The sequence below is a fragment of the Pistacia vera genome, unplaced genomic scaffold (assembly GCF_008641045.1).
Source record: "Pistacia vera cultivar Batoury unplaced genomic scaffold, PisVer_v2 Contig460, whole genome shotgun sequence".
NCBI classification, from domain to species: domain Eukaryota; kingdom Viridiplantae; phylum Streptophyta; class Magnoliopsida; order Sapindales; family Anacardiaceae; genus Pistacia; species Pistacia vera.
The window spans coordinates 1,166,765-1,182,080 of record NW_022196291.1 but is presented as its reverse complement, the minus strand read 5'-3'; the positions used below and the strand labels follow the sequence as shown (position 1 = coordinate 1,182,080).

General features: G+C 33.0%; 1 protein-coding gene across 1 annotated transcript; it reads right to left on the bottom strand.

Annotated features, from left to right (window-relative positions):
• Positions 1-10,491: 10,491 nt before the first annotated feature.
• LOC116145161 (receptor-like protein 35) lies at positions 10,492-14,944 on the bottom strand. Its single transcript, XM_031430594.1, has 6 exons — positions 14,794-14,944; positions 14,255-14,718; positions 13,545-13,634; positions 12,359-12,587; positions 11,415-12,259; positions 10,492-10,731 (listed from the first exon to the last, which is right to left on the bottom strand). The coding sequence occupies exons 1-6, from the start codon at positions 14,942-14,944 to the stop codon at positions 10,492-10,494; spliced, it is 2,019 nt and encodes a 672-aa protein (XP_031286454.1).
• Positions 14,945-15,316: the final 372 nt, after the last annotated feature.

Sequence of the window (15,316 nt, the reverse complement as noted above, 5' to 3'; positions counted from 1 at the left end):
GTCGCAACCTTCCTTTGCCTCTTATGCTAACCCTCTAGGGTAAGTGTAATGTTGGTCGTGCCCTTACGGGGCCCTCCCGAGCGAAAGGCCTAGTAAGGGTGTGACCCCCCAAGTTGAATACCCAAACCTTCTAGCTTGGACTCTGACTCCTCGACCCGAAGCTGCTTCCTCTTCTTGGATTTCTAGGCCATAGTTTTTTGCTTAGGTCGGGTAGCCGTAGGCTGGGGAGCATCCACTGGACGAGTCGACGCCCCTGCTGACGTTCCTCCAATGGGGGGACTGATAGGAGCCGCCCTGGCTGGTCCAGTGGCCCCGACCTGAGGAAAGGTGAACTCCCTAGCTCTCAACGACCTGGGCACCTTCGATGGCATGGTCGCTGCATGCAAATATCGTTAGCAAAATAGTTTGTTGCATGCAAACAATAAGGTTGGCTAAGGTTACGGACACTTACTCAATGAAGATTCTAAGGTCGCTTTGGGGTTGAAAATGTCATATTTTCACAGGTTGGCCGTTGTCACGAGCAACCTCATGTCGCAACTATGTTTAGGTAGAAGGCCGAAGGCAGTTATTCTGTTGAAGTCAACGAGAGCCGACAACCTGGTCATCTTGTTTACTACGAAGAAACGGAAGAGTTCATTAGCAAAGATTAAAAGAAAGAAAATTCGCCAAGTAAAAGAAAGGAAGACCTACTCGGCTCCCTAAAATGGAAAATGCCATCATAATGGAAAAATAAAAATTTCATCTCATACACCCCGACGTTACTAGGTTAACTTTGTATTCCTTCCTCGATCGTAGATCTCTTAGAGAGGTAAAAAGAGTCATTGTCTTTGCTCTTCTTTAGGTAATACAAGCAGCTAAGCTCTAGCGCAGTTAGCTCACTAAGATCGTTCTCGCCACATGCGATATACATAGCTACGACTATCATATACGAGTTTGGTGTCAACTGTAAAGGTGCGACCCTGAAGTGATCGATGATCAACCTTATGAAAGGATGAAAGGGAATCAGTGCTCCACATTTGAATATGTTCTCGGAGATCGCAGCCATTCCCTCTGGCTGATTCCAAGCTATATATGTCTGGTGCTGGTAGACATCTACACTAATTGCATAATGGTCGACCACTTTTTGAATCTCCTCTCCTATTGCTACTGACAAGATTTCCAGCGAGGGACCCGCTAGGGCATCCTGCACCGGCGAGCTCGTTCCCTTATCTGTTCTGGTTGCTGAAGAGTCCATTTCTTCTACAGTCTGAAAAGAGCGAGATGTAGAAATTACTTAGTCTTCGTACAAAGTTTTGTACGATGACATGGAAGAAAAGATAAACATTGTCCTCCTTAAACCCTAGAAAAAACCCTAAGAATCCTTAGGGACCACCCCCAAAGACTCAAACCCTAGAAGAAAGCCAATCCTCCATCCAACCACCCGCAAACACCCACCGTTATCGCATGGTTATCTAAAAAGAAGAAAAAGGGAAGTAATGGAAGGATCTTCCTTACCTCTTGAGTGTAGGGATTGAACTTCCTGTTGTGAACGTCAAGTGCACACCAGCTTGAAGGATGGGAAATCTGATCTCACGAAAGCTTCTTGCTCTTTCTGAAAAAGTGAAAGTTGTAACATTGCTTAAGGTGAGCCTAGGATTTTATAGTAGAGGAAGTGGCGATTGGTTTTCCCGAAGCCAAACGACGTTTGGACGGAAACCATCTCTCGCCGTTGATTGCGACCACGTGTTGTCAATCAGCAGGAAGGAGTAACCGTCACACTTCGAGAAACCCAATCGTCGCTTCTCTCTATTCAAATAATCGAGCGACAGCTCGTTTCCCTCCTCCATATTGAATGCACTCTCATCTGCATTTAATGCTCTGATAAGGAATGTCGTTTCAGCATGGCTTATATTTAATGCGCATGGCTGGCACTTATTGCACATAGGACACGTTTGTCAGAGTAAAAGGCTTTTCATTAATGGATTAGCTACCAAAGTGTAATGGATAACATCTGAAGAGGTCGTTAGGACAAAACACTCTTCGTCGCATGTCAGTTGCGAAGCGATATGACTCCCTGCCTTTAGCAGAAAACACACTAAGTATAACCAGGTCACGGACCTCGGTCAAGATAAGAGGCGCATCAATACGACATTGAATAAGGTCTGGTCTAGGTCGTAGACCTTGCGAAAAAAGACCACTTCAAGTTGCCTATATGAAGATGTTTTGCGACCTACTTGTAGTCAAGTCGAATCGATCAGGCGTCATTCGGAACATGTCAAATCAAGGCATAATTGTGAATTTCTCAAGGTTCGATTCTCAAACCTTAAAAACTAGGGGACTTCTGTTATGCCTGAAAAAGTTGGCCTGATGCAGAGTCTTGTCAGCATGGGGTGGTCAGAACTTCAGAAAGTTCCATGACCGCTTAGATGAGGCCACGTCGTGTGATGACATGAATGGCATGCTCCTGCCAGTGCAGTGGGTGAATGTCAGGTTGGCGAATGGCTGGAAACTGTCCATGTGTCTTATCCCTACACAAGTGGAGGAAATCATTGGGTAGGTGAGCAATGGGACGTAGGGAAGGATTTGCACGATTTCTACCCCACTAGCAGATTTAGTAATCATTACCTTGATTAATCCCACTATAAATAGATGACTTCTCTCTTATTTACGAGATTGGCTAATTTCACTCTAGAATAGTGTACTTTCTCTCTCTCTCTCTCTCTCTCTCTCTCTCTCTCTCTCTCTCTCTTGTATTCTCTAAGCTGTAACTCAGCTTGCTGAACGCGACCTGACCTTACTTTCATTAATACAATATCAGTGGACGTAGGATTCGCTTTTGAGCATCTGAACCACTTTAAACATTGTTCTTCACCTTTACCAAATTAAATACTTCCATAATCATGTGTGATTTCTAAGCCAGCTTAGCATTTCTCGCGTGCGAATAGTTGGTCTCAAAATCAAACATCAACACCTACTAATTACTTGAAATGAAAATCTCTTTCTCCATCAATTGTTACTAGATAAATTGAACTTCATCAACAATTTATTTATAAATATTGGTGTATTAAAATTTGATTAGAAAAACGAGTTCACAATCACATGAACAATCATATAACAGATACTAAGTTTCAACAAAACAAAATAAAGATTAAGGACTCGAAAAATTTCAAAAAATAAAAAATATTAAAAGTTTAGGCAAATACTTGATCAATTTCCCAGTTTCCGACTCAAATTTTCTTTTACATCTCGTTTCCTTGACATTTCTTTGTGTGCATAAAGATGCTTCCTTGAGGTTTCCTTGTTTATGAAAAGATAATTCAATAATCAATGATACTTTAATTTGTGACTTTTGACTAAAAATAAAGGAATCATATTCATCTATCTCTTGTTTTTGCTTTTATTATTTGCATCCATATACTTTCACCTAGGGGTGAGCAGTTTCGGGTACCCTGCATTTTTCGGGAGAACCAGAACCAGAACCGGAACCGCATAGTGCAGGTTCCAAAAAAAAAGAACCGGAACCGCACAGTACAGGTTCTTAAATTCAAGGAACTGGAACCTAAAATGCAGGTTCCGATTCCTTTCCCGGGTATCGTGTAAAAAATCAATTACCCCCTATTAGTTTAAAAAATGACAAAAATACCTTAAAATTTTACAAGTACACCCCTAACAAATTTTGATTAATCATTCATTTGTGTACAATGTAACTCATAAATCCTCTAATGTCTAGGCAACACTTGAATTCAATCAATTCATCACAATTCACATAAAATTCCTCAATCAAAACCAAAACACAAACAATTATTCATCACAATTCACATCAAATAACTTCACCAAAATCATTCAAACAAACAACAATATAGAAAGTTAGAAAATGTCACCAACTTCTTTGATTCTCCTACTACTAAATGCTAATTTAGTCAATTTAATGTTATAAATTATTAATGTTTATAATGTAATATAGTAATGTTGTAATTAATTAAGTAATTATTTAATTATAATGTAATATTATAATTAATCAAGTAATCATACTATACATTTATAATATAATGTTATAATTAATTAAATTTCTAACTATTTGATTAAATATTGTACTAATGTTTATAATGTAATTTTATAATTAATTAAGTAATCGTACTATAAATTTATAATGTAATGTTACAATTAATTAGGTTTTTTAACTATTTAATTAAGTAATATACTAATGACTAATGTAGTAAATTAATAATGTTTATAATGTAATGTTATAATTTTATAATTAATTAAGTAATCGTTTAACTGCGTAATGTTATACATAATTAAGTGACCATACTATAATGTAATGTTATAATTAATTAAGTAATTATTTAACAATAATGTAATGTTATAATCAATTAAATTTCTAATCATTTAATTAATTACTAATGTTTAATATTTATAATATAATGTCATAATTAATTATGTAATTATTTAATTATGTAATGTTATAATTAATTAAGTAATATACTATTTAACTATAATGTAATATTATAATTAATTAAATTTCTAATAATTTAATTAAGTATTGTACTAATGTTTATAATAGAATGTTATAATTAATTAAGTAATTATACTATAAATTTATAATATAATGTTATAATTAATTAAAATTCTAATTATTTAATTAAGTATTGTGTAAAGTGCTAATATTTATAATATAATGTCATAATCAATTAAGTAATCATTTACTTATGTAATATTATAATTAATTATGTGATCATACTATAATTTAATGTTATAATGAATTAAGTAATCATACTACAAATCTATAATTTAATATTGTAATTAATTAAATTTCTAATCATTTAATTAATGTACTAATGTTTATAGTGGAATGTTATAATTGATTAAGTAATCATACTATAAATCTATAATATAATGTTATAATAAATTAAATTTTTAATCATTTAATTAAGTAATGTAATAATGTAGTAAATTACTAATGTTTATAATGTAATGTTATGAATTTATAACTAATTAAGTAATCATTTAACTATGTAATACTATAATTAATTAAGTGATCATAATATAATGTAATGTAATAATGTTATAATTAATTATGTAATAATTTAATTAAGTAATAATTTGTTTATAATGTAATGTTACAATTAATTAATTAATGATACTATAAATTTATAATGTAATGTTAATATGTTATAATTAATTAAATTTCTAATCATTTAATTAAGTATTGTATTAATGTTTATGTAGTAAATTACTAATATTTATAATATAATGTCATAATCAATTAAGTAATCATTTAATTATGTAATGTTATAACGAATTAAGTAATCATAATATAAATCCATAATTTAATATTGTAATTAATTAAATTTCTAATCATTTAATTAATATACTAATGTTTATAATTGAATGTTATAATTGATTAAGTAATCATACTATAAATCTATAATGTAATGTTATAATTAATTAGATTTTTAATCATTTAATTAAAGTAATGTAATAAATAGTAAAATACTAATGTTTATAATATAATGTTATAAATTTATAACTAATTAGTAATCATTTAATTATGTAATTATATAATTAATTAAGTGATCATAATATAATGTAATGTAATGATTTTATATTTAATTAAGTAATTATTTAACTATATTGTAATGCTTAATTAATTAAATTTCTAATCATTTAATAAGTAATCATTTATTTATAATGTATATTATAATTAATGTTTATAATATATATATAATCAATTAATAATCATCTAATTATGTAATGTTATAATTAATTATGTAATCATACTGTAATGAAATGGTATAATGAATAAGTAATCATACTATAAATTTAATATAATATTATAATTAATTTGTTTATATATAATATTATAATTAATTAAGTAATCATTAATTTATGTGAATGTTGCAATTAATTAAGTAATTGTATTATAAATTTATAATGTAATGTTATAATTATTAAATTCTAATCATTTAATTATAAGTATGTGCTAAGTTTATAGTAATTACTAATTTATAATATAATGTCATAATCAATTAATAATCATTTAATTATGTAATGTTATAATTAATTATGTAATCATACTATAATGTAATGTTATAGTGAATTAAGTAATCATACTATAAATCTTTAATATATATTATAATTAATTAAATTTTTAATCATTTAATTAAGATTGTACTAATGTTATAATGAAAGTGTTAATTGATAAGTAATTATCCAATTATTAATTAAGTAATATACTAAATGTTATAAGTCAATTAATTAAGTAGTAATCAATTACTGCTAAAGCTATAATTAATTATACTATAAATCAATTAAGTAATGTTATAAAATTATAATTAATTAAGTAATCATTTAACTATAATGTAATGCTATAATTGATTAAGTATGATATTTAACTAGTAATTAAATTTATTAATGTTGATCAATTTATCATATATAATTAATTAATTGTTAATTTACTATAGATATACTTAGAACTTGATAATTGAAATAAATAACTAAATATATTATTATTTAATCAAATATACTATTTTATTCTAAAATAGTTCTTTTAATAACATTAAAACACCTTTAATTGGATCCTAATTCTGATTATACACTTAATTAATCAAAACTTTAATATTAATATATTATAATATATTAAAGTTTTTAATATGATGTAGTTTATATGTAATAAGTATAATTGTATATTTATTTAATTAGATTATTCTAAAAATTTAAATTTCTCTATTTTAAATTTTTTTTATATATAAAATAATGAAACCCCCCATTATTCACAAATATTTAATTGCAACCCAGGTTCCAAAACAAGTTCCCAAAATCGATTCCAAACAGGTTCTAAACCGAGTACCCGCTACAGATTCCAAACCGAGTACTCGTTTTAGGTTCTTTTTCCAGGTTTTGGTTTCGGTTTCAATTCTTCCACACATAAGAACCGAAACTAGAACCGCACAGTGTCGATTCCAATAAAATGGAACCGGAACCTACCCCTACAGTGCCGATTCCGGGTAGGTTCTGGTTTTGGTTCTATCCGCTACCCGTGCTCACCCCTACTTTCACCTCTAACTATGGCCTTGAAGAACTTTTCAAGAATTCAAGGACCTTCTTGTAACGAACAAAGAGAGAGAAAGAGAGAATCAATCGAAGAAAAAAGTTGGGATTTATTTTTCATTTAGTGTTTACAAAGATAGCGCTGCTCCTTTTGTATAGCCTTTGGCTTTCGAAACAAATATCAAAACACACCGTTTTGTTGTCTTTACGAACTAGTACCAAACGCACCATTTTTGCCTTAAATTTCTTTCTAAGAAAATTTGTTTTTTTTCAACTTCACTGACTAAATTACAAAACCAACGTTTTTCCTTCTCTTATATAGAAAGAGATAAGAATAGTAAAACAATAATATATTCTCCTATTTATAAATGGAAAAGAATAATAATCCTTAAAAGAAACAATATCTAGTCTCCTATTTTAACTCAAGGTAAAATCCTAACTAAGAATCTCAAAAATTCCCAAACACTTCTCTCCAAAAAGGAATTTGCATAAAATTAAAACACTTTAATTAATGTCGCATACTCGCCGAGGTGGACTTATTTCTATGCCTTAAACAAATGGAAAAGTTGACCCATTTTTAATAATTTGGTTTCACAACATATTTTCGTCAATGTTAAATTTGTTCCATGATTTGAGTAGCCTTTATCAAGTCTTGGTCTACTGTCACTATTTCCACTTCCATTTTGTTACACACATCATAGACAAAAAAGAACATTGGTCCCATCCATTCTTTTTTCATTCTCTGCTGGAGTCATCGAAAATTATGGTTTACATATGTTGAAAATGATAGCTTGTTCTTAAGCTCTTGCAGTGTGGAACAGGCTACAAGACTTCTCCAATAATTTAGTTAAATATCTTCCAAGGTTGGAAATGTCATTTTCAAAGTGGTGACAAAGCAACTAGACTTCATTGAGTCAAAAGGAACAATAAGTGGGGTTCTCATGCCTCAAAAGTGGCTGCGGAGACTTGAATCTGTGGCTAATGCACGTCAAAAAGCAAATGCTTTTTCTCATTCTCATACTACTGCATGATTAATTGATCAGTCTTGGTCTTCGCTATATATGATTCCAGGAAATACCAATCGACCAAGGTTTTCTTTCAATTTCCCAATAACCAGAAAAGAGAAAAAAAAAATTAATGTTTATGTATAATGAAATAGTGAAAATAAACTTTTCAGAATGTCACGGTATAGTCATACTATTTACAAGGAAACAAAGTTGAAACAGAAGAAAAAAGAAACTGCTGAAAATTGTTGTGAGAGATGAGAAGTAAAGATGAAATTAATGTCCATCTAAATTAAAAGAGAAGGAAAGTCTTGGTCATGCATTAGTGCGGTGTATAGTGAACTCCATCAAGTTTTGGTCACTAGAGTCTTGGTCATGCGCTAGCGAGGACTAGTGCATCAAATTAGTCTGGGTCATGCACTAGTAATAGTAAATCAAATTCTAAAAAAAAGGGATATTAGAAAACTGTAGCACAAGGCCAAGCAAGAAGAAGAAGGAAAGCCATTGAAGAGCTTGCACAAAGCACAAACCTATTTTGCTCCTTACCCATTATTGATTAATGTAAAACCAATCCAAATTAATCAACTTTGGTAGCCATTATTAAGCAAGATTAAATTGATTAGCTCTTGTTTGCGTTGAACATTCTGTAAAATTATTCTTTTAATTTATTCAAGATTTTGCCATGGACATCCCAGCTATATTGATGAAGTCATTTTCTGGTGAGTTTTCGTGAGAAATTATGTATATGAATTTTTTATTTCTTAATTGCTTAACTATCCAATTCAACTTATTCAGCAGCCTTCTTCTACTGCTTCGATCTGCCTTCTGGTAGGCTTGTTATAAGCTTCTTCTATTTGGACCTTCTTTTGTCCATGACCTTATTATTTTAAGATCTTGGTTGTTTAAGGAATCAAAACACAACTTTTATTTCTGTAGAGACAGTAGTTGATTTTTGGCTTTTACACAGTAAGAACTGTAGGGGTGTTCGGTTCTGGATACCTTGCACATTTTGAAGGAATTAGAACCGGAACCGACGGTTCCTTGAAATTTGGAACTAAAATCGGAACCGACGGTTTCGGTTGCTAGGTACCCAGAACGAGAACCTGTAACAATGGTTCCGGTTCCGGTTCTGGGTACCCTATAAAATCATAATGACCCCCCAAAAGTTTTTAAAATGACAAAAAAACCCTTAAAAACTTACAAATATGCCCCCACTTGGCACTTGTTAACAAAAATAAAATTACAAATTATAAATTCAAAATTCAAAATTCAAAATTCAAAATTCAAAATTCAAAATTCAAAATTCAAAATTCAAAATTACAAACTCCATTACTTTGTAAAGGTAGATTCTCAAAAGTCAAACCAACTTACTTTAAATGTTATGAAATATAAATATAAATGTTTTCACACTATTTTTTCTACAAAAGCATTTACTAGTCCCACTAATCTTTAATTTTATTTTATATTAGTCTCAGTTCCATGTTCCTGGTTCCGGTTCCGGTTCCTAACTATAGAAACCAAAAACCAAAACCGGAACCGCAAAGTAACGGTTCCAAAAATTTGGAACCGGAACCTACCCATTAACGATTGGTTCTGGGTAGGAACCGGAACCAAACCCAGGGTACCCGCCAGTTCCGATTCCAACCGGTTCTTTTGAACACCCCTAGTAAGAAGCAATACTTGGTTTGAGGACCCAATCAATGATACTTTTTGTAAAATGCAATAAATAAATTGAATTCTATATTTTTAAGGATTTGAACCCCTAATTTATGACATATTTTAAAATTTCACATTAATTTTTTAATTATAATTTTAGTTTCTATGATATTTTTTAATAAATCACCCACCAACACCGACTTTTCAGGATCAACCTAGTCTTGGATCTAGACTTACAGCCCATTAGTGAATGCAAACCAATATAAAAGATCCATTGAACCCAATTCAAATGCTTTAGGCTCACATGAGACTTGTATTTCTCCAAATAAATACAAAACATTGAATGTTGAAACTTTTGACAATAGAATATTTTGCAAAGTTATCATTGTGGAAGTAGAAAGAAAGATCAATAAAAGAAAATTGTTTCTTAAACTGGAGCAGTGCAGAACTTTGGTTTTGAGAACGGAGTGTTTCAGAGCTTTGAGAAAGCAAGAGCAATAATTGGAGGAAGTGAAGTTGATAAGCCAAGGAAAGAACACCCATCTTCTTTGCTTTTGAAATCTAAAGAACTGATACATTTATATGTAGAAGACAAATGGAAGGTCGAGTTTAGATAGTCAACACTAACATTTTATTTAAGAAGTAAAACATAACAATTGAATGCTTCCACTGAAAGAGAACATAAAATTAAAAACAAGAAAAGAAAAAAGTTACTACATATTATCAGCAAGAAAAGAAAGGAACATTGGTTTTCCAGTTTGCAGCAATACTCAGCCAAGAGAACTTCTCGGATGCACTAACTTCATCTTCCTCCACATTTGTTCTTCAGCCTTCTCCCCTTTCTTGGGTGTCCTCCTTCAACTATCCTTACAACCCACTGAGGCTTCCCTGTTGAGAACACAAGATATCCCATCGTCACCCCTAATACCATTCCACATCCATACCCCATCAACACCACTTTCCAACCGAATCCACTTGAAGACTCTGCATCGTCTTCTAATGTTGATGGTGGTTGCGGTTTCCCATCATCAGTGCCACATTTCTGTGACAAAGGAAATCCACATAATGCCAAATTCCCATCATATGAATTATTTGAGAAGGTGTCAAAGTGGTTGGCTCGAGGTACAGGTCCGCCGAGTCAGTTTTGAGATAAGTTTAGCCATCCAAGAAAATTTAAATTTGCCAACTGCCATGGAATTTTCCCAGTAAGCTTGTTGGAAGAGAGGTCTAACGATTCAAGGGCAGTTAAATTTCCAAAAGATGGTGGAATACAACCTGATAGATTGTTATGAGAAAGATTGACAAGATGAAGTGCATGAAGGTTTCCAATCACTCCTGGAATCTCTCCATGGAAGTAATTGTTTGAAAAATCAATGGTGGTGCAAGTAGTGATAATTCTCTCTAGTTGAATTTCATGCCCTTTCCATGCCAAGATAACAGAATCTTGATAATAATCTTCACCCAGATATTTCAATTCCTTTCATCTTCACCGACATCCATCATGGCTTCAAGATTTTTGAAATATAGAGTAGGCAAAAAATTGCTGAAGCGGTTGTTTGAGAGATCAAAGATTCTCAACTTTGGAAAACACTTGTTTGTCTTGGAACAATATCGTATAGAACCATAAAACTTATTGGAATGAAGAACCAAAACTCATAGCTCTGGAAGATTTCCCAACCAATACGGGAATGTATCATTTATCTTGTTGTTTCCAAGATCTAGAACTTCGAGTTTTGAGCAATTAAGCAAAGATCGTGGAACTGGTCCCTCTAACCCATTGTCATTGAAGTTAAGCATCCTGTAATGATTCCCTTCACCAAATGTTCCAGGAATGGAGCCATAAAACCTATTCTTCTGCAAATCCAACACGTGAAGACTGCTAAAATTTCCCTTGCACTCTGGAATTATACCAATTAACTTATTGGAACGAAGAATCAAAACTCGTAGCTCTGGAAGATTTCCCAACCAATATGGGAATGTATCATTTACCTTGTTGTTTCCAAGATCTAGAAGTTCAAGTTTTGAACAATTGAGCAAAGATCGCAGAATTTTCCCAACAAGCTTATTTGAAGAGAGGTCTAAGTATTCAAGAGCAGTCGAATTTCCAAGGGAAGATGGGATACAACCTGACAGATTGTTATGAGAAAGATTGAGAAAACGAAGTGAATGAAGGTTTCCAATCACTCCTGGAATCTCTCCATGGAAGTAATTGTTTGAAAAATCAATGGTGGTGAAAGTAGTGATAGTTTGCACTAGCTGAATTTCATGCCGTTTAACTGTCATCGTCACGGAATCCTTATAGTCCCCTTCTCTAAAATGTTTCAATTCCCTTTCATCTTCACCAACATCAATCATGGCTTCGAGGTTTTTGAAATACGGAGTAGGCAAAAAACCGTTGAAGCTGTTGTTTGAGAAATCAAAGATTCTCAAATTTGGAAAACACTTGTTTGTCTTGGAACAATCTCGTATAGAACCATAAAACTTATTGGAATGAAGAACCAAAACTCGTAGCTCTGGAAGATTTCCCAACCAATACGGGAATGTATCATTTATCTTGTTGTTTCCAAGATCTAGAACTTTGAGTTTTGAGCAATTGAGCAAAGATCATGGAACTGGTCCCTCTAACCCATTGTCATTGAAGTTAAGGGTCCTGTAATAATTCCCCTCACCAAATGTTCCAGGAATGGAGCCATAAAACCTATTCTTCCGCAAATCCAACACATGAAGACTGCTAAAATTTCCCATGCACTCTGGAATTATACCACTTAACCTATTATATGAAAGATCTAAAATTTCTACCATGCTCATATTACAAGTCAAGTGAGGTATCTCCCCAGTCAATTCATTGTTTGACAGCGAAAATATTGTCAAGTAAGGTGGTGGAATTGGAATTTGTCCCTAGAGCAAGTTGGAATGAAGGTCTAGATATCTCAAATTTTTCCATGGAAGCTGCTCCATGCTTGTTAGGTAGTTGTGGGAAAGATTTAACGAGGACAAACTATCCTGACTAGTGTTCCACATCCAGTTGGGAATTTGACCATGGATCTTATTTTCAGAAAGATCCAGCGTAACCAAATGGTCTAGACTTCTTAAGATACCTGGGAATTCACTTATGTTGCAAGAGGATAATCCCAAAAGTTCAAGTTGTGGGAAGGATGAATTGGCTATGAACTTGGTGCTAACAGATAAACTGTTATGAGAAAGATCAAGCCATGCAAGGAAGCTTTACAATTCCACTTAAATTGTTTGAAGAAAGAGAGAGAGAAAATAGATCAAGTTCAAAGATTGAACTTGGAATTGAGCCTTGCAGTCTATTATCATCGATATTAATCATTTTCAATGAATTACTCTGAAATTGATCAATATGGCCAATTAATTGGTTATCGCAGAGATCCATCTCCTTCAAAAAAGGATGATTAAATAACCAAGATGGTATTGTTCCATTGAGAGAGTTAGAAGATAATGAAATGACAAATAAATTTCGAAGCTCGCCTGCATGAGAAGGAATTTGACCAGATAGTTGATTCCTTGCGAGGTCTAAATGGGAAAGTTGACTAAAGTTGACGAAAATATCTGGAAACTCACCAACAAAGTTATTCATTGAAAGATCAAAACGACGGAGCTGGACAAGATTTGATAGAAATGATGGGATATGACCACTGAAATTGTTACTTGAGAGACTCAAGTAAGAAAGTTGTGTAAGGTTGCCAAGCGACATAGGAATTGACCCCACTATATTGCAGTTATAGAGACGCAAATGGTACAAAGACATGAGATCGCCGATTGAGTTAGGTAATTCCCCAGACAAACTCATATCAGAAACATCCATAAACTTAAGGGGGCTACTTAGTTAACCTTAGGAAAAACACCTGTCAAGTTGAGGTTACCTCTTAAACTAAGGAACTGCAGATTTGGTGAGCGAAAGATGTGATCTGGGATGTTCCCCTGTAATCCACAATCATTAAGGCTTAGAGAAGTCAGAGAATAAGACAGATTGGTCAAGAAACTAGGTACTATTGTAGATATATCCACCTGATCAAGAAGAAGTTCTGTTAGTTCAGTCAGATTTTGAACTAACCCTTGAAAAATAGTTGTTTCAAGGCTCATGAGGGAATATGGCAGGGGGTTGATATGGCAGGAAGTCTAGAGGTTGAATATGGCAGGAAGTTTTGGTGTTGATATGGCAGGAGGTTGATATGACAATTTGTTGTTTTATAGGAAGTTTTGGTGTTGTTTTGCGGCTGGATTTGATGGCTTCTGTACAATGAGAATTTTTTTTTTTTTTAGAGATCAGAGAGTGGCTCTGATACCATGTTTGTTTGAAAGAATTGGGTTTTCAATTCATTGATTTATCACTAAGGAGTTACACCCTTTATATAGGGAGTATACGATCTCCTAAATCTCCTAATTATGTCAATTGTGGATAACACAATATTTTGTCTGACATAATTAGGAGATTACATAATCTCTAGAATATTCTAAGATCGTATACCTGACATAACTAAAAGATTACATAATATTCACTTGATTACAAAATATATACAAAATATTATGAAAATCTTAACAGATGGGATACAACCTGATAGATTGTTATGAGAAAGATTGAGAAGACGAAGTGCATGAAGGTTTCCAATCACTCTTGGAATCTTTCCATGGAAGTAATTGTTTGAAAAATCAATAGTGGTGCAAGTAGTGATAATTCTCCCTAGTTGAATTTCATGCCCTTTCCATGTCAAGATAGCAGAATCTTGATAATAATCTTCACCCATATATTCCAATTCCCTTTCATCTTCACCGACATCCATCATGGCTTCAAGGTTTTTGAAATACAGAGTAGGCAAAAAATTGCTGAAGCTGTTGTTTGAGAGATCAAAGATTCTCAACTTTGGAAAACACTTGTTTGTCTTGGAACAATCCCGTATAGAACCATAAAACTTATTGGAACAAAGAACCAAAACTCGTAGCTCTAGAAGATTTCCCAACCAATATGGGAATGTATCATTTATCTTCTTGTTTCCAAGATCCAGAGCTTCAAATTTTGAACAATTGAGCAAAGATCATGGAACTGGTCCTTCCAACCCATTGTTGTTCAAGTTAAGGGTACTGTAATGATTTCCCTCCGCAAATGTTCCAGGAATGGAGCCATAAAACCTATTCTTCCGCAAATCCAACACACGAAGGCTGCTAAAATTTCCCATGCACTCTGGAATTATACCACTTAACCGATTATTTGAAAGATCTAAAATTTCTACCATGCTCATATTACATGTCAAGTGAGGTATCTCCCCAGTCAATTCATTGTTTGACAGGGAAAATAATCTCAAGTAAGGTGGTAGAATTGGAATTTGTCCCTGGAGCAAGTTGGAATGAAGGTCTAGAAGTTCCAATTTTTTCCATAGAAGTTGCTCCACGCTTCTCAGGTAGTTGTGAGAAAGATTTAACCAGCAAAAACAATCCCGACTAGTGTTCCACATCCAGTCGGGAATTTGACCATGGATTTATTTTCAAAAAAAGATCTAGCGTATCTAAGAGGTCTAGGTTTCTTAAGATACCTGGGAATTTACTTATGTTGCAAGAGGATAATAGCAAAATTTGAAGTTGGGGAAGGATGAATTGGCTATGAATTT